The following is an 18,943-nucleotide window of genomic DNA, read 5'->3' on the forward strand; positions in this document are numbered from 1 at the left end:
ACCACATCGGTTACATTCATAGGGTTTCTCTCCAGTATGTGTTCTTTCATGCCTTTGAAGATGACCGTGACGGGCAAAGGCTTTTCCACATTGATTACATTCATAAGGTTTCTCTCCAGTATGAATTCTTTCATGCCTTTGAAGATGACTGTGACGCGCAAAGGCTTTACCACATTGGTTACATTCATAAGGTTTTTCTCCAGTATGTGTTCTTTTATGTACTGCGAGATGATTGTCTTGTGAAAAGGCTTTACCACATTGGTTACATTTGTAGGGCTTCTCTCCAGTATGTGTTCTTTTATGTATTGTGAGATAAGTGTCTAGCAAAAAGGCTTTACCACATTGATTACATTTGTAGGGTTTCTCTCCAGTATGTATTCTTTGATGTATCGTGAGATAACTGTCTTTTGAAAAGGCTTTATCACATTGATTACATTTGTAGGGTTTCTCTCTAGTACGTGCCTTTTTTTGTGTTTGGAGACTACTGTGATATGCAAAGGCTTTACCATATTGAATACCTTTATTAGGTTTTTCTCCAGTATTAATTATTTCATGCCTTTGAAGATGACTGTGAAGTGCAAAGGCTTTACCACATTGATTACACTCATAAGGTTTCTCTCCAGTATGTGCTCTTTCATGTCTGCAAAGATAATTGGCACATGTTAAAGTTTTGCCACATTCATTACATTGACGAATCTTTTTATCTGTATGAATGAATCTTACAATTTGGTCTAATGGTAAAGAAAAGTTAGATCTTAAGGTTTTATCACTTTGTTTACATTCATGATTTTCCCCTTCATTATGAGTTCTTTTGTGTCTTTGAAGATACCTGTGATGGTAAGAGCATTTATTACATGGCTCACAATTATGACTTCCCTTTTCTATAAAAGGTTTTTCACATATTTGAAAAGAATTGAAAACCTTACTGTACTGATTGCATTCATAAATTTCCCTATGGTGTGAATCATATTACATTTGCAAAGTGAACCAGGTCAAACAGAAGAATTTCCACATTCCTAGTCCTCGTAGGGATTTCCTGAAGTGTGAGTTTGTGGATGTTCCCAAAGAAGTTGGGAAACCAATTAATTGTAAACTTGTATCACATTCAAAAAATCTACTCAAAATGGGTAGTACTCAAAAGACTACTACATATATTCAATTGTTCTGGGAAAGAAATTGCTTCTTTCAATATCCCTATGCTCACATGGTTTGTATCCATTGTGACATATGATATACCTATTAAAAGAATAACAACAAATAAAAGGGTTCCACACTGCATTCACACACTTTGACACTTTGTTCCTTATAGACATGTGGTATCGGGATTAAGGTTTCTCCACAACAACATTCTTGACTCCCATAAACTGCCCATCACACTAAATTTAGTAATGTTACTACAAGTACATATGCATCACCAGCTTTACTGTGGATGATTTGCTTATTAAACAGTTTTAGACCCTTCTTTTTTGGGAAAACACCAAATGGCGGATGATGCAGGTGCAGGGGAAGGGCCTGGAGAAACCGGTGGTCCAGGATTAGGAGTCTTCCACAGAAGATTCAGCAATGGTCTTAGGTTTTCTCCCCACCCCCCGTTGTGGCCAAGGCCATGGGCGTGGCTGAGGCCATGGGGCTCATGGAGGTAAATCCAAAGACAAGAATTGGATCCCTGTCACCAAGCTGGGCCTCCTGGTTAAGGACATGAAGATAAAGTCTTTGGAGGAGATCTACCTGTTCTCCCTGCCCATTAAGGATTCTGAGATTATCGACTTTTGCCTGGATGCATCCCTAAAGGATGAAGTTCTAAAACTCATGCCAGTGCAGAGGCAGACAACGGGCTGGCCAGCAGACCAGGTTCAAGGCTTTTGTCACTACTGGGGACTGCAATGGTCACATTGGTCTTGGTGTTAAGTGTTCCAAGGAGGTAGCCACTGCCATTCAAGGAGTCATCATCTGGGCCAAGCTTTCCATCGTCTCTGTGTGGAGAGGCTATTGGAGCAACAAGATTGGCAAGCCCCACACTGTTCCATGCAAGGTGATAGGCTGCTGTGGCTATGTTTTGGTGCATTTCATCCCTGCTCCCAGAGGCACTGGCATCATCTCTGCTCTTGTGCCCAAGAAGATACTAATGATGGCTGGTACTGATGACTGCTACATCAGTGGGTGCACTGCCACCCTGGGCAACTTTGCCAAGGCCACCTTTGATGCCATCTCATCTTGTGAAAACCTACACCAGAGTCTGTTCAGAGGACCCAGGCTCCAGCTGTGGCTACCACATAAGGGTTTTTATACAAGAAAAATAAAGTGAAATAAATCTGAAAAAAAGAGGTTTTAGACATATACTTATCATCTATTCAATGTGTATACCTTTTGCAATATCTAAGTGGTATGAGACCAAACAGATTGGCAGTTCCACAGCATAGCTCTAATGGGGCTATGACTCAACTTGTGATATACAGAAAGGTTTTGTTTCCTTGTCTTTTTTCTTAGCGGAATGCCTTCCAAACACAAATCAGATACATGACATTGAGGTATACATTTTTGTGAGAATTTATTAATCATCAATAAAGCTTAAAGCAGAGCTCCTTTACACTGTTGTTTTTTTTTTTTTTAAACTTCCAGAAAACATTAAAATGTATTTAGAGGCATATCTGTATCAGCTTACACACAAAAATTACCTTATATGTCTTCTAGGTCTTTGACAATGTTCTTCAATAGTGTGGCATTCCCAATTATAGCCTAAAATATAGTACCAGAAAATATATGATATATTATTGCAAATTAGGAATATCTTAAGTTACTAGATTCAGTGAATCTTAGAACCATGGCTGATTAATTTACCTCACTGTTCCTTATTCTCAATTAGAATTACATAAGAGCATCACTAACAAAGAAACATTTGCCCCTTATTTTAAAGTGTGAAAGAAAATTCACAGTCTTACCTATAGCCATGAGATTCCTGTAGGTTTCCAGCATCACATCTTTGTAGAGACTCTTCTGGGAAGGATCCAGCAGAGCCCACTCTTCCCGAGTGAAGTTCACATAAACATCATCATAGGTCACTGTATCCTAAAATATACCATACATGTGTACAACAGAATGAATGATACTGACAATGGTGTAAATGTATAGCTCATTGACAACATATTCATATAATTCTGGTGCTTCCTCCACTTATTTCCTGATACAGAAGTTCTAATGTAATCACCATGTCATTTTTAGAAGGAAACTGAATAATGAGGTTCACCACCATCATTTCTAAGCCCTTTGAATAGGTATGAGACAAAAGAATTAAAAACTAGGTTTTGGAGGTATTGAGCTTAAAAGTTTAAAACATATCAGGCAGGTTGACATTGTTGCTTCTAGGCAGATCCCACCAACTTCAGGGAAGAGCTGACCTTACTGCTCACGAGAGGTTCTGTTGCCAGGAAACCGGCCTGGATGGCCTGCTCCTAGAGTTAGCACAGACTGAGCTAATCGGCCCTAGCAGCAGTCTATCAGTCCAGGACAGAACTAAAACCCAAGGCCAGCACAGGACAGGACTGAAGCCCAAGGCCCACTGTTTCCCACTATCTGGTTTCAATCCAGACATTGCATTGTGATGCTTATTCTACACATCACCTATCTCAAGTTTGGGTAAACATGCCACCATTTGTTCTATAAATTGTCAATTAAAACAACCAACCACAATGCTGAGCAATGGGGAGAATAGGGTGGAACATCTGGTCTGGAGTGGGAGAAAGGAGGCGGGAGAAGGAAGCAAGGGAGAAGAGAGAATCCAGAGGAGAGATCTTGGAACCACGTGGAGAGATGGCCTGAACTTTAAATATGACTAAAAGCAAGTATAATGGGTAAAATCTGAATGATAGAAAGTATGCAGGTTTGGAGGCTTACGATGGAGTAATCATTGCCCAGCATTGTCTCTAGGTTAATTAAATAAATCCTAGTCTCTGTGCAGTGATTTGGTTATACAGCTGTTTAGGAATAACTGCAGCCTAACTAAAAGATATATCAATACTAAATGTTAATAACCTACAACATCCCTGTTAGGATTTGTGCAGCAAAGTTACACAGCGGGTTCACAAATCACACCGCGTGACTGGTTCCATGTGGGAGGTTTATTAAGGGAAAGGGGATGGGGTCACAGAGACCATCTCTGCACAGGGAAGGAGAAAGAGAGCCTGGAGGTGGTACGAGTTCTCTTATAAGGCGATCCAGAGTATGCACAGGTGGATTCAGATGGCTCATAGATGGCTTCACGGATGCCTGATATCTGGTTTGTTTGGTCCTTGGGGCTAGTTGTAGAGATGCCTGCTTACAGATCCCAACAGTCCCTGTCCCTGCAACTTCTTCATCTCTCAGTTTGGTTACTTCCACTCCCTATATGCACCTCTCCATGGCAAACTTCTCATAGCTTAGATATCTCAACATCTTGTGGTCTCAAAATGCAACTCAGGCTTCATACTCACAGCTTCATGCAATGAACTCTCATAATTTCCTCACGGGGTCTCTGACCCTGACAAACACAGATGGCTGAAACAGTGCTGAACTGAAACCGAAAGGACCAGGCCTGCCTAACCTCTCCCCCACCACCACCACCCAAAAAAGTCATCAGTCCTAGGAACTAGGCCATAGGTCACCAATTCCAGGAACAAGACCATAAAATTCCCTACCCAAGGAATAGCCTGGAGGTAACCACAAGAATGGAAGTTATCTTATCTCAGGGTGGGGCATTTATGCTGGGCAGCCCACCGACCTCGTAGTAGAACATTCATGGCACAAAAAATACCTAACATTCTTGAGGTCTTATAAATAGTTCCCTCCATGTTAGTTATGTTAGTTAGCCAATCACTTTGTAATAAGCTTGCCCTTTGTGAATGTCATCCAATCATGTAACTGCTGTAACTGTTAAGCTGGAAATTCCCATTTCTTGCTCAAACTCCAACAAAAACCCTACCATGCAGCTGCTTGTGTCTCTCTGATCCACTGTGTTGGTGATGGTGGAGAGACCAAGCTTAAGCCTGAATAAAGCTCTTTGTCCTTGCATAGGTGGTCTGGCTCCTGGTGGTGTTCAGAAACCCTAAGATCTGGACATAACAAAACAATAGAGAAAGAATTCATTACCTTAAATTTTGCATCTTTCTCATTTCCAGAACCTGCACAATATGGATGATACTGTCAAGTTTGGCTTCTAAATTGGGATGGATCATACCATGCTTGGACCATAGCGGCAGCAGGTTCTGTATGCAGTTCACTTTGCCTACTCCTTCCATTAATTTAAGGCTTAAGAGGATGAAATGTCACCCTTAAGACACCTTCTTAGGCCTCCAATTCAAAGCAAGGGTCTTTTCTTTAATGGTGATATATCCTCGAAATTTCCTGCCTCGGTTTCACTTGACGGCCATGTGAAACTACCTAGTATTGTTTTTCTTTACAAATCATGAACTTTACATTTATTTTTACCCCACTTGTTGCTTTTTTTTTTTTTCACTGTAGTCCACAATGAGTCACTAGTACAAATTTACTATTCCATCTAGGAAATCAGCCCATTATTTTTTAATTCTGCCTTACTCATTCCTCAGGCATAGAATAAAGACAGATTTGGGGCCAAAAATCACACAAATGATCTCTAGCTAAATTTTTCATGGAGTCTATTTTCCATTGAAATCCTGTGACTTGCATTACTCTCAACACTATTCAAAACTAAATGCAAGAAAGCAGAATTTTAAAGAGAGAATGTATGGTTTGTATTAAAGACTTAAACAGTTAGTTTTGCACTAATTGCTTTATAATTCATAATCGCTTAAAAAAAAGACTAACCCCATTTTTATGTGTATGTTTGTGATCAGAAAAGAGGGTGTTAGATCCTCTGGATCTGGAGTAGCAGGTGGTTATGAGGCTCCCAACCTGGGTTCGATGTTGCTACCTGAACTCAGGTCAACCCCAAAAAGAATATTTGCTGATTGGCCTGTCCAGCCCACATAGTACTTTTTTAATCCAATAAACAAAAAGTCTTTCATAGATAATAACAACAAAAACCTAAATAAATATAGAAGTAAATAAATGATCCCTGGGAAGCTGAAGCTTCAGTATTAAGACAATGGGTATGAGACTAGGTGGGATGCCTCCAGACCTTCCCTGCTCTCTGTTACCTGAGACCGAATCAACACTCAGGGTTGCCCCTAATACTGCATATTCCTCTCCCCGTGTCCACACTTCCTGTAGATACACAGACCATCCCTATCTTCCCTTCTCTTCCTACCTCATCTCTCTGTCTGAGCCCCCAACTATAGGCAGACACCACCTGCCTCAACCACAGGCCATTCCTGCCAGAAGACTAGGTATTCTATCCAAAGACCTACCCCACTACCTGTTACCCCAGGCCCAATTCTCACAGTTGCCCTAGGCACCAGGGGAAGCTTCCTCTCTCCCTTTCCACACCTCCGGTAGATACCACAAACCATCCTCACCTGCCCTTTCTTTTCTGCCTCATCTCTGTGTCCCAGCCCCAACTCAGGCAGACATCCAAGCTCAACCACATGCCACACCTGCCAGAAGGTGAAGGCTGCCACAGATTTATCATACTATCTGTCCCCCCAGACCCAATTTTCATGGTTGCCCCTAGCACTAGACTAGAACACCCAGGCAGCAGCATCTCTCCCTTGTCTATACCTCCTGAGGATTGCTAAGATCACCTTTCCCTGGACTCCAATATCAGCAAGCATACACATTGAACACACCCACCAAGCAGGTCAGTAAAAGAGGTAACACTTAGCCAACACACTCTCCAAAAATCCAGAGAGCAAACAGAAACCCAGGAACAAAACTCTCTCACCCAAAGAAGACAAACGCAGAAATAAGCAACTATACCTATAATTACCCCAAATCCAGATGCCTAGACACCAGCATAGGGACATGATAACAGCCAGGAAAATGTCACCAACAGAGCCAAGCTATCCTACCACAGCAGGTCCTGAATATTCCAACATAGCTGAAAACACAAGAAAAACACCTTAAAACCAACTATACACAGGTGAGAGGTCCTGAAAGAGTAAATGAATAAATCTCTTATCAAACAATACTGGAGGAAACCAGTATATCACTTAAATAAAGCCAAGAAAAATAAAACAAACAGTTGAAGAAAACACACAAAACTGTTCATGACCTAAGCATGGAAATAAAAACAATAAAGTAAGCATGAACTGAGAGAATCCTGGAAATGAAAATTATAAGACTGCAAAGAGGATCTATAGAAAGAAGGTTCATCCACAAAATAGCCATGGAAGAGAGAATCTCAGGCATTGAAGACAGAATGGAAGGAATGGATACACAGGACAAAGAAAATATTAAATCTAAAAATTCCTGACACAAAATATCCAGGAAATCTGGGTGCTATGAAAAGACCAAATTTAAGAATAATATGAATAGAGGAAGGAGAAAAATAGCATATCAAAGTCCCAGAAAACATTTTCACTAAATCATAAAAGACAATTTTCGTAACCTAAAAAAGAAAATGCCTTCAACGTACAAGCATACAAAATACCAAATAGACTGAACCAGAAAAGAAAGTTCACTTGCCACATAATAAGCAAAACACTAAACACACAGAACAAATAAAGAATATGGAAAGCCTTAACAGAAAAAAAAAAAAAAAAGACAAAAACAAAAACCATATAAAGGCATAAAGGCAGACCAATTAGAATTACACCTGTGCTCTCAATGCAGATGCTAAAAGCCAGAAGGGCTTGGACACATATGCTGCAGACTCTAAGAAACTACAGATGCTAGCTAGCTCAGATTACTATACCCAGAAAATTTTCAATCACCATAAATGAAGAACATAAAATATTCCATGATAAAGTCAGATTTAAACAGTATCTATCTACAAATACAGCCCTACACAAGATGCTAGAAGGAAATATTCGACCCAAGGAGCTTAACTACACACATGAAAACATAGGAAACGAATAATCTCACAGCATCAGCAAAACAACAAAATACCAGGAATTATCAATCACTACTCATTGGTGTCTCTCAATATCAGTGTCCTCAAGTCACCAATAAAATGACACAGTATAACAAAATGGCTGCTAAAACAGAATCCATCCTCCTCCTGAACACAAGAAACACAGCTCAACCAAGGATAGACATTACTTCATGGTAAAGGGCTGGAAAAAAGATATTCCAAGCAAATGGACCTAAAAATAAAGCTGGTGTAGCCATTTTAATATCTAACAAAATGGACTTCAAACAAAAATTAATCAAAAGAGATGGAGAAGGAGACTACATGTTCATCAAAAAAAAGTCCACCAAGATAACATTTCAATTCTTAACATCTATTCCTCAACATAAGAGCACACACCATTGTAAAAGAAACACTTCTGCCACTTAAATCACACACTGACCCTGACACATAGTGGGACACTTCAATAATCCTCTCACCAATGGACAGGTCCTACAAACAAAAACTAAACAAAGAAACATTTCAGCTGACTGACATTAAAAACCAAATGAACCGAACTGATATTTACAGAGCATTCCACCCAAACACAAAAGAATGTACCCTTTTCTTGCACTCCTATTTAAATTCTATTTTACTTGGGGTATTTATGCCTACCTCCCTTCCACACTTCAAGCCTTGGTAAAAGAAAGGTTTGTGGGGAGAGGGGCCGCAGACCCCTTTACTTCTCCCAGCTTCTCTTTACTTCACTTGATGGGTTCTTTTCAGCGCTATACCAATCTCCGTCAACAGCAAAAGCACCAAGCAGTCTCTTCTGTTTTTCTCCTCCAAGTTGCCATACCATACATCTCTGGGCTCTCCAAACTGCCACATCTTCTCTTTCTGGACTCTCATATTTATATCCCTCAGAGTCCTAGACCATACCCATCTCCACATTGAACAAGGCAGGCCATTGTCAGCTGGCAAAGACCACACACCACAGGAGGCAATTATCAGCTGTGGACAAACTAAAGCCCAAATTAAAATCCCACACTTGGGATTAAAACAAAAACATATTTTCATAACATAACTGAGTTTTTAAAGAAACCAAAACTTCCATTATACCCTTTTCTCAGCACCTCATTGTACTTTCTCCAAAATTGATGACACACTCAAAAACTGCAATAACCCCTGAATCCTAGCAGTCCAACAAAGAAACAACAGAAAGTTTAAAAACTCATAGAAATGGAACAGCTCTCTACTGGTTGAAAAAATGGGTCAAGATAGAAACAAAGGAAGAAATCAAAGACTTAATAGAATTCAATGAAAAAAATGAATACACAACATATCCAAATTTATGAGACACAATGAAAGTGGTGATAAGAAGATAGATGATAGTACTAAGTGCATACATTTAAAAAAATGGATCTCAAATTTAAACAGTATCTGTTTACAAATACAGCCCTATACAAGGTGCTAGAAGGAAAAATACAACCCAAGGAGATTAACTACACATGAAAACACAGGAAATAAATAACCCAACATTATCAGTACAACCAAAGGAAGGGACACACATACACATCCTTCTACCGCATGCAAGAAATAGAGTTTAAGACCAAGGATAGACATTACATCAAGGTAAAGGATTAAAAAAAGATATTCCAAGCAAATGCACCAAAGAAACAAGCTGGTATAGCCATTTTAATATCGAACAAAATAGACTTCAAACAAAAAAATAATAATCAAAAGAGATAGGGAAGGACACTACATAATCATCAAAAAATAAAAATAAAAAATAATGTTTACCATGATAACATTTCAATTCTTAACATCTATTACCCCAAACATAAGAGCTGCCACCACTGTAAAAGAAACACTTCTGCAGCTTAAATCACCATTTGAGAGACCAAAAGATTAAAAATCAGTGGCTATTATTTTAAAGTTTAAAGCAAAGGCCTGAACTAAGGCTAGCTAGGTGGAGATATATGCCCAGCCATAATGCCCTGTGGGGAAGAACTAGTCTTACTGCATTCTTTTCCTGACCACTAGAGATAAAGCTGCTAGGAAACTGACCCATCCCCCTAGGGAGGGACACCAGATCATTAATGGTTTGGGGACCTTCTTATAGCCAATTAATTCAAAGCGCAACATCCCTTTTGTGTTTTGACCAACAGATGCTTGCCAGGCAGGAATCGCCCCTGCTTTGGGCATGCTGGAAGGGACCAGAATCTTTACATCACCCAGCTAACCTGAGCATGGGGCTCTGGGCTCTCACCCCTTCCATGGTGGGGGGTGTGAGCCCAAGCTGTAGCTTGTAATTTGTAATAATAATAATAATAATAATAAAAAGACCCTCATGTATTTACAGCGGAGTCTATTTATTCCTGGTCTTTCTGTGTTCGAGAACTGGGCATAACACATTGACCTTCATGCACTGATAGTAGGAGACAGCAATTATTTCACTCTTACCAACAAAAGGATCCCTTAAGACAAAAAATAAACAGAAATGCCCCAGCTAACTGATGTTAAAACCCAAATAAACCCAACTGATATTTACAGAACATTCCACCCAAACACAAAATATACCCTCTTTCCAGCAACTCGTGGAACTTTCTCCAAAACTGCTCCAACAGCATAAGTCTCAACAGATAAAAGAAAACTGAAATAACCCCTGCGTTCTATCAGACCACCAAGGATTTAAGCTATACATCAACAACAGAAACAATAGAAAGCCTAAAAACTCATGGAAACTGAACAACTCTCTACTGAATGAAAACTGGGTCAAGAGAAATAAACGAAAAATTAAGGACTTTCTAGAATTCAATGAAAATGAACATAGAACATGTTGGAACTTATGGGACAGAATGGAAATGGTGATAAGAGGACAGTTGATAACACTAAGTGCACACGTGGAAAAAAAATCGGAGAAATCTCTTACTAGCAACTTAACAGAACACCTGAAAACTCCAGAACAAAAACAAGAAAGCATGTCTAAAAGGAGTGGACAGCAGAAATTATTGACTGGAGGGCCAAAATCAATGAAACAGAAACAAAGAGAACAATTAAAAAAAAAAAAATCAATGAAACACAGAGTTGATTCTTTGCAAAAAGAGACAAACCCTTATCCAGATTAACTAAAGGAGACAAACCCTATCCAAATTAACTAAAAGACAAAGAAAGAATATGCAAATTAAAAATCAGAAATGAAAAGGAGACAACAGAAAATGAAGAAATCCTGAGAATAAGAACATACTTTAAAAACCTGTACTGCAACAAATTGGAAAATCTAAAAGAAATGGATATTTTTCTTGATAGGTACCACTTATCAAAGTTAAAGATCAGATAAACAATTTAAGTAGACCTATGACCCCTAGTGAAATAGAATAATTCATTAAAAGACTCCAAAAAACAAACAAACAACAACAAACAAGCAAAAAATAAACAAAAAGGACTGGAGAGATGGCTCAGTGGTTAAGAGCACTGACTGTTCCTCCAAAGGTCCTGAGTTCAATTCCCAGTAACCACATGGTGGCTCATAACCATCTATAATGAGATCTGGTGCCTTCTTCTGGTGTGTACATATATATGTATGCAGAATACTGTATAAATAATAAATAAATCTTGTTTTAAAAATTAAAAAAAAAACAGGGCTAGATGGTTTTAGTGCAGAATTCAATTAGACTTTCAAAAAGGAGTTAACACCAATAGTGTTCAAAATATTCTACAAAATAGAAACAGAAGGAACATTACCCCAATTCACTTTATGAAGCTACAGTTACCCTGGTACCTAGAGCACACCATGAATATAACTGCAACAAGCATGAGAATTCTGATACTTCTTAAAACTAATTTCAAGTGCACGGAAAATATACTGAGATTTCTGTGATCCATGGCAATTCTGTCATTTTCATGAGACCCTTGTATACTGTAGAAACACATAAACATGGATAGAATAAGAATGTGTAGAGAACAGTGTTGTGGATATAAACATGTTTTCGTTTTGGTCCCAGGTGTGGGATATGGGACTGATTCGGATGGCCCACAGCAGCAGACTATTCGCCTCCTGCGGGCTCTGAGAGGAGCTCCTTGCCAGCTGCAGACAGTTTGAATTTGAGGACTCTGGAGACAAAATAAATGCCAGGGCCCAGAGAGCAGGAAAAAAAAAAAAAAAAAAAAAAAGAACAAGGCTGCTCCTGCTTCCCCCTTGCTGCTCCTAGCTGCTACTGTAAAACAAGAAGCTGAATACCTCCTGAAATGAGACTGGACTGGCTCCAAGGAATTGGATGACCCTGACCAGCAGGAAGCAGCTAAGAAAGAACTGTGCCCTCTCCCACTAACCCTTTCTCTCTCCTTCCTGGTGTTGGGGTGTTGGAAAGGATTGGGGTAGATAGGGAGAAGAGGTAAAAGAAACGTAGATAGGTTTTTTTGTTTTGTTTTGTTTTGTTTTGTTTTTTAAATAACACCAACAGAACAGGGTTTACTGTATTTGCTGTAGTAAGTTAGAAAGCTGTTGGGCCATATAATGTTTATTATTATTAGCTGTAAGATTATCACGGTGGTATTACTTAACCAGCTACCACAAATAATAAGACACAGATATCTGTTAGGTTTATAACTTTCTTATTTACCTTGTGCCAGGCAGATATTTCACTTACATTGTCTCAATATCCTCACCATCATCTCCCAGGCCCCATCCAATGCTATCCACCTTAATCCTCAGCTGGACTACCTTCACCCATAATCCCATGGTACTTGCTTATATTTCCCCATCTGGGCCTTTTTACACCATTATCGGAGTCCTTACTCAGCCCACGTGGTGTTTTCTCCAGGCTAATTGATCCTGGCGTCCTCCTCCTTCCTCTCTTCCTGTCCGTCTCTCCTTCCACTATTCCTGTTATTCCTCGTGGGATTCTCCAAAGCCCAGGAACCTTAACCACACTTACCCCATTCTGCCCTGTCCAGGTATAGGCTGTTTAATTAGCCAATCAGGTATAATGACTTAGGCAGCGTTACACAGAGGGCCAGTAATTAGCATCAGACCAACCTCCAATGTGTGTTGTTTGTGGTAATGAGGCTGCATGGGTATAGGTAATATGTCCACGTTCATCAGAATACATACACTATATATGTACAATTTTTTTAACTTTTATTAGTTACACTTTATTCACTTTGTATCCCCCCATAAACCTCTCCCTCCTCCCCTCCTAATCCTACCTTCCCTCCCCCTTCTTCACGAATGCCCTTCCCCAAGTCCACTGATAGGGAAGGTCCCCCTCTCCTTCCTTCTGATCTTAGTCTATCAAATCTCATCAGGAGTGGCTGCATTGTCATCTTCTGTGGCCTGGTAAGGCTGCCCCCCCCCCCCAGGGGGAAATATGTACAATTTTATATCAACTATAACAAGGGAACACGGTTTTAATTTGATATCTGTGGAAAATGCCAATTTACTGCTATCAGTTTATTTTGTATGCTAATACACAATCCCATGTCACATTCAAATTCATTGATCAATTCTCAACCATGTTTTATTTTCACTTTTTGTCTTCTCAATTAGTGAGAGAGCTTTTATGTGACCATAACATAAGTATTCTGTGTCACTAAGCTCTATACTGAAGTCCTCTTTCTATGGCTTTGTACTTTATTTCATACACTTACTGTAGTTTGCTAAATGAGTGGTTATGCAGAATAATCTTTCACCCTTTTATACTATAGTAAATGTTAAAATGATGTATTTTCAAAAAAAAAAAAAGAATGTTGGTTATTGCAACATAAATTCAATACAATACAAAGGAAATTCCTAACAATTTATAGCAGGAAAGCTGATTCCAAAACTATATGCCATGTGAAAGAACCCAGAATTCTCAATAGGATTATGAAGAAATAGCACACATGTTGGCACAGTGTGACTTCTGTACTTACTACAAAACTACAACAATCAAGAATGTGTACAATATTGGTGACAGAATGAGGAGATAGAAAAAGCAAAAACGTAAGCCTAAAAGTATATATTTAGGTTTTCATCAAAAGACCTAAGGAAACACCACCAGGAAAAATATGAACTTGACCATTACCTTTGATTGTACATATATAGAAATCAAATAAGTACCAATTTCACAACTCCTACAAAAATAGCTCAGAGTGACCCTTAAAATGACCCACTAGCTAGTACTGATCTCTCTTTGAAAGAGAGGTGATCAAAAAGGTGGGCGATGGCTTTGCAGCCCTTCATGCCCCCTTGTGGTTTCAGGCAAATCCAGCCCCACTGAAGCATACACACAAAACAATGTTGAAGATTAATTTAAAGTTGGCTTCTTGCCACATAGATTATGGCACAAGATGTGGAAGCTGCCCTATCCACCTACCCAACACCATGCACACCTAGGAAATCTCTGCATCTCAGAAACTCCTTTACCCTAGAATTGACTTTCCCTGAATCAGGCCATTGTGACTGGTGGTAGTGAAAAGGTAAAAAGATTCTGATCAACGATCCCCATCACCCCCTTTCTACCAGCTTCAAAACTATTTATAAATTTGTCACACAAAACTGAAAGTGGAATGCAAGGTTCTGAGAGAGCAAGAGCAGAACTAACACCATCTTGTTTTACAGGCACCATTTTGAATGGCCCTGTCTGTTAGGTGACCCAAGTTCCCCCACCAGGAACCTGGCAAGTAAAAATACCCACAGGAGGAAACTGGCAAGCAAAAAAATTACAGGAGGAACTTGGCAAGAATAATTAGGCCCTGCACCTGGAGCCAACCAATAAAACAAAAAGTACACACACAGCTCTGGGTCTTGCCCAGGTCAAGATGTTCCTTTCTTTTTAATTAAATATTCTGCCTGTGTGTGTGTCACTGCACACCAGAAAAGGGCATCAGATCTCATTATAGATGGTTGTGAGCCACCATGTGGTTGATGGGATTTGAACTCAGAACCTTTGGAAGAGCAGACAGTGCTCTTAACCTCTGAGCCATCTCTCCACACACCCCCCCCGCCCCCAGACGTTCCTTTTCAATAGCCTGTTTTCCCCATGTGGTTTGGCCAACTGGCCCAAACCAATCATCTTAGAGGTCAATCTACCCACCCTCCTCTTACCTAATCCTATAATGCCAAAGCTTGAAATTCCCCACTTGTGGTTTTTCCCTTTAAAAACTCTGCCCTCCTAAGGCTTGGGGCCCCACTTTCTGACTGGCTGCGACAGGGATGACTGACAGCCCAAGCTCAAGCTTGAATAAAGACCCTTGTGTGTTTGCATCAGACTCCTGTTCCTGGTGGTCTCTTGGGGTGAGAGGTGTCTCGCGATCTGGGCATAACAGTTTAAAATTTCTAGAAACCAGACCTTCAGTTTTCAAATATGTCTTCCTACTGCCCACCAAAAGCCATGTCTGTGTGTGCACACTTGATAATGATATAAACATCACAGCTTTCCATTGCTAGGGCTGCAAAGTTCCCTCCTTGCCACAGGGAAATTCACACTCAGGTTAGGGTAAGAGGCTAAGGGCCAGAGAATTAAAAATTAGGTTTCTTGGGTTACTGAGCTAAAAAGTTCAAAATGTATCAGGCCTTCTAGGCACATCCTGCCAACTGCAGGGAAGAGCTGACCTGGCTGCTCATTACAGACATCTTTGCCAGGAAAACAGCCCGGATGGCCCCCAACTCGTTCCAACTTGTAGCTTTGCTCCTGAAAATAGTTCAGACTACCCAAGCTGGGCCATTGCCCCTACACAAGAGAGAACAAAGAAGAACAGAACCGTTTATGATTTTGGCACCTTCCGACAGCAAATCATTTCTGAAATGTAGCCTCCCCTTTTCTGTTTTAACCACTAGAAGTTTGCCAGGCTGGAATCCCCCTGCTTTGGGTGCGCTGGGGGACCTATAAATCACCCAAAACCGTAGCTCAAGGCTCTCAGCTGGATTGGGGCTGGACTGGGTCTCTCACCAGTGACTTTGTGTCTGTGACAGTCCCAACAACCAAAGATCCTCATGTGTTTTGCAATGAACTCGACTTGGGCATAACAACCACAAGGACCAACAGAGCCACAGTCTCACCCACAGGCTCTGTCAGTCCAAGCAGATCAGACTCTGATAGCTCCGCAGACCTGCTCCTCCTGGTCTGAGGAGCAGAGCATTATCACTTGTGGTCTTCCTCACAACTCCCTACAGCTGCTTCAGGGGAGAATCCTGGAAAAACCCTGCAATCTTCCTCCCTCCGCTGCTTGTGATTGCTAGGCCTGCCCAGCGTCCTGCATTAACTTAAGACAGCCCAGCTGGGCCTCTCGGGACAGTCTCAGCCCCTCTACTGAGGGATCAGAGATCAAATGACTCTGACAGTTGAGGCCTTCCCAGCTCTTCTCTTCCACCCTAGGGACAGCAGAGTCCTAGTCTAGGAACAGCAGAGTCCTAGTCTAGGAAATTTGTATTTTCGTAGAATTTTTCAGTCTCCAAGAGCACTTCCTGTTCCTCTTCCAAGGCACAGGGTCCTTTGTGTGCATTCCATTCCATAGCCAATGTCCAGGACAGCATCCTCTACCTCATAGCTGGGAAGTCCTGCGGCCAAACTTTGGTCAAATTATGCAGTAACAACAATTAAAGCAAAATGTGGCCATGAATTTGCAAGCAAAGAGTGATAAATGGGAGGTAAATGAAAAAAAAAGAAGAAGAAGAAATAAAAAAGAAAGGGCATAGCTACACCTAGATATGGTGGAGTAGAAAGTTTATTGTAGATAAAAGGAGAGCACCGCCAGACACAGGGACATCTTGTGTATTACAGAGTGGACATGATCCTGAGCCATGTAAGAAAGGAGAAAGGGGAGAGGAGAGAGCCAGACCAAAAGGCCAAGAGGGTAAATGATAGGAAAAAAGATCAGGTAACCAAAATGGTTGCATTACATCAGGAAGGGCAGCTCAAACCCTGGGCTAGAGGGTGGGGTCTATCAGGCATACCTTGTAACAGACAGGGACTGAGGGATGCTGGGAGAACCTGGTCTGCTTTGACTTATTAATTTGGCACCTCAGCCATTTGATGCAGGGTTTGAGACTTACCAGTAGGGAAAAATGATAAGGTTGAAATGATTTAATTATAATCTCAAAAGTTATTTTAAAACATTGAAACAGGCTTTATGGTCAAACTCAAGAGTTGTCTAATAAAGCAATGCTACACAAGAGGAACACAGGGTATCTCAAGAACATTACTAACCAAGCCTACAGTGGACTTGGGACTGATAACCACAATCCCATTTAGTAGGAAGAGTTGAGTCCTGAGGAGCTGAAGCAATGTCTTCTCAAAGGCCCTGCACCCAGACCATTACCAGCTCTCCCAAGCATATTCCCGGCTTTAGAGAAGGAGCTCTATTTTAGTCTCAACACACTGGGGCCCTCAGGAAAGCTTCCCAGGCCGTTACTGGCTCTACCAAGCATATTCCTAGGTTTGAGAAAGAGTTATGTTTCTTCTCCATATATGAGGACCTAATGGAAAGCCTTGCTTGATCACGCCAGCCCTAAACACAACAGAGTTTTTCCGTTTCAAAGAGCTGTAAGCCGGTATGGTCTTGCCCATGTGGCAGAACTATGCTTTTCTCAGGAAGAAGGCTGGACCTTCATGGCACACCAGGCCTTAATGTTGGCTGTGACCCTGTAATGCCCCTTTAAGCATGTTGTCAGAGTCCTGTTCTTTGATATGAGGATAGGCCTAGAGGCTGCTTGTAAATCCGAGCTGTCTCCTTTGTTATGGTTTGGAGCCAAATGTCCAGGACAAACCTGGTGAGCAAGTATTTGTGTCCCAGCATCCTAATCTCTGACAGGCCTGTCTAGCATACTACTTCTCCATGGGTTGTTTTAGGGGCAGACTCCCTCAGCTAAATTCTACTTGGTGTCACTATTTCCTAAGCACTCATAAATCCTTTACATCAACAATTCTACTCTGTACATCACAGCTTAATATTGGAATGCTACCCAACGCTTGAGACACTGAGAGGACCAGGCCTGAGCCGCCCCCACCAAAGAACTAGGCCATAGGTCACCAGTTTCAGAAACAAGATAATACACCTAAAGAATAACCTGGTTAACATTTAACCATCACCCCTAGCAACAACTAATCAGTGAATACCTGGAGTTCACCCAGGTGTTTTTTACAATAGGTTGAGTAAACAATTACGGTTTGGCCCTCCGGACACCTTAGAGTTGCTAAATGTCAATCAATCAGAGAACTGCCAAGCTGGAACTCCCCGAACCTTGCTGTAACCCCTGAGCTCGGGGCTCTACACTCGAGAACTCCGTCGGTGACAGTGTGGGCCTGCGCTCAAAGCTTGTAATAAAGACCCTACTGCGTTCACATCGGAATCAGCTCCTTGGTCTTTGGGGTCCTCAAGACCTGGGCATATCAACCTCCACAAAATTAACTCCAAATAGATCTTACACCTAAACGTTAAGTGCTAAGAGCAGAACTTGAAGAAGATACTAGAGGAACTAGGGCTCTCCGAGTTTAGAATCTTGCCAAGGACGTTTCTAATGCTTTGTGCAGATGCAGTCCCCATGGTGAAGTTATTCAGAGGCCACCGCCTGGTCCAGGGAGTGACCTTACAGGTGGCCGCATCTGGCCGTGCTTACCACCCAGCCCCTGGGACAACCCACCACACCAGCTCCCGCCACTCAGCCGCCTGCTCTTCCCCGTGGTGGGCTCACCATGCCGGGACTTCGGGGCTTGCCTGAGCTCCCCCTCGCAGCATCCAGCCGCAGCGCTCAGAGCGCAACAGGCAAAACCACTCCAAGTTGCTCAGCTACTGAGCGGAACCCGCAGCAAGACACCCGGAAGAACCCGCCTCCTCGTCTGACCGGCTAGTCTACCTTGAGGCCCTGATTGGCCAGTGAGTCTTGAGTGACATGAGCACCTCCCTTAGGGTTAGAGTGTGCTGAGTGGGCGTAACATAGTGATTCCTGTCCCAGGCTTCCAGTCCAGGGCCAGACCTTTTTAAAATCTGCAAGAGATTGTGCCTGTCCTCCAATAGCCTACC

General features: G+C 41.4%; 1 protein-coding gene across 1 annotated transcript in view; it reads right to left on the bottom strand.

The window, feature by feature from the left end:
* The window catches only part of LOC129668124 (zinc finger protein 431-like), a 19,347-nt gene extending 633 nt beyond the window's left edge, over positions 1-18,714 (bottom strand). The window contains exons 1-4 of the mRNA XM_055595912.1: positions 18,615-18,714; positions 2,940-3,066; positions 2,676-2,736; positions 3-640 (exon numbers count right to left, since the gene is read on the bottom strand). Coding sequence (XP_055451887.1) covers positions 3-640; positions 2,676-2,736; positions 2,940-3,066; positions 18,615-18,617 — 829 coding nt within the window. The 5' untranslated portion in view covers positions 18,618-18,714. The remainder of the gene's footprint in view (positions 1-2; positions 641-2,675; positions 2,737-2,939; positions 3,067-18,614) is intronic.
* Between the last annotated feature and the right edge of the window lie 229 nt (positions 18,715-18,943).

This window comes from Psammomys obesus, unplaced genomic scaffold, assembly GCF_907164565.1.
Source record: "Psammomys obesus unplaced genomic scaffold, mPsaObe1.curated_primary_1811, whole genome shotgun sequence".
Lineage (NCBI taxonomy): Eukaryota > Metazoa > Chordata > Mammalia > Rodentia > Muridae > Psammomys > Psammomys obesus.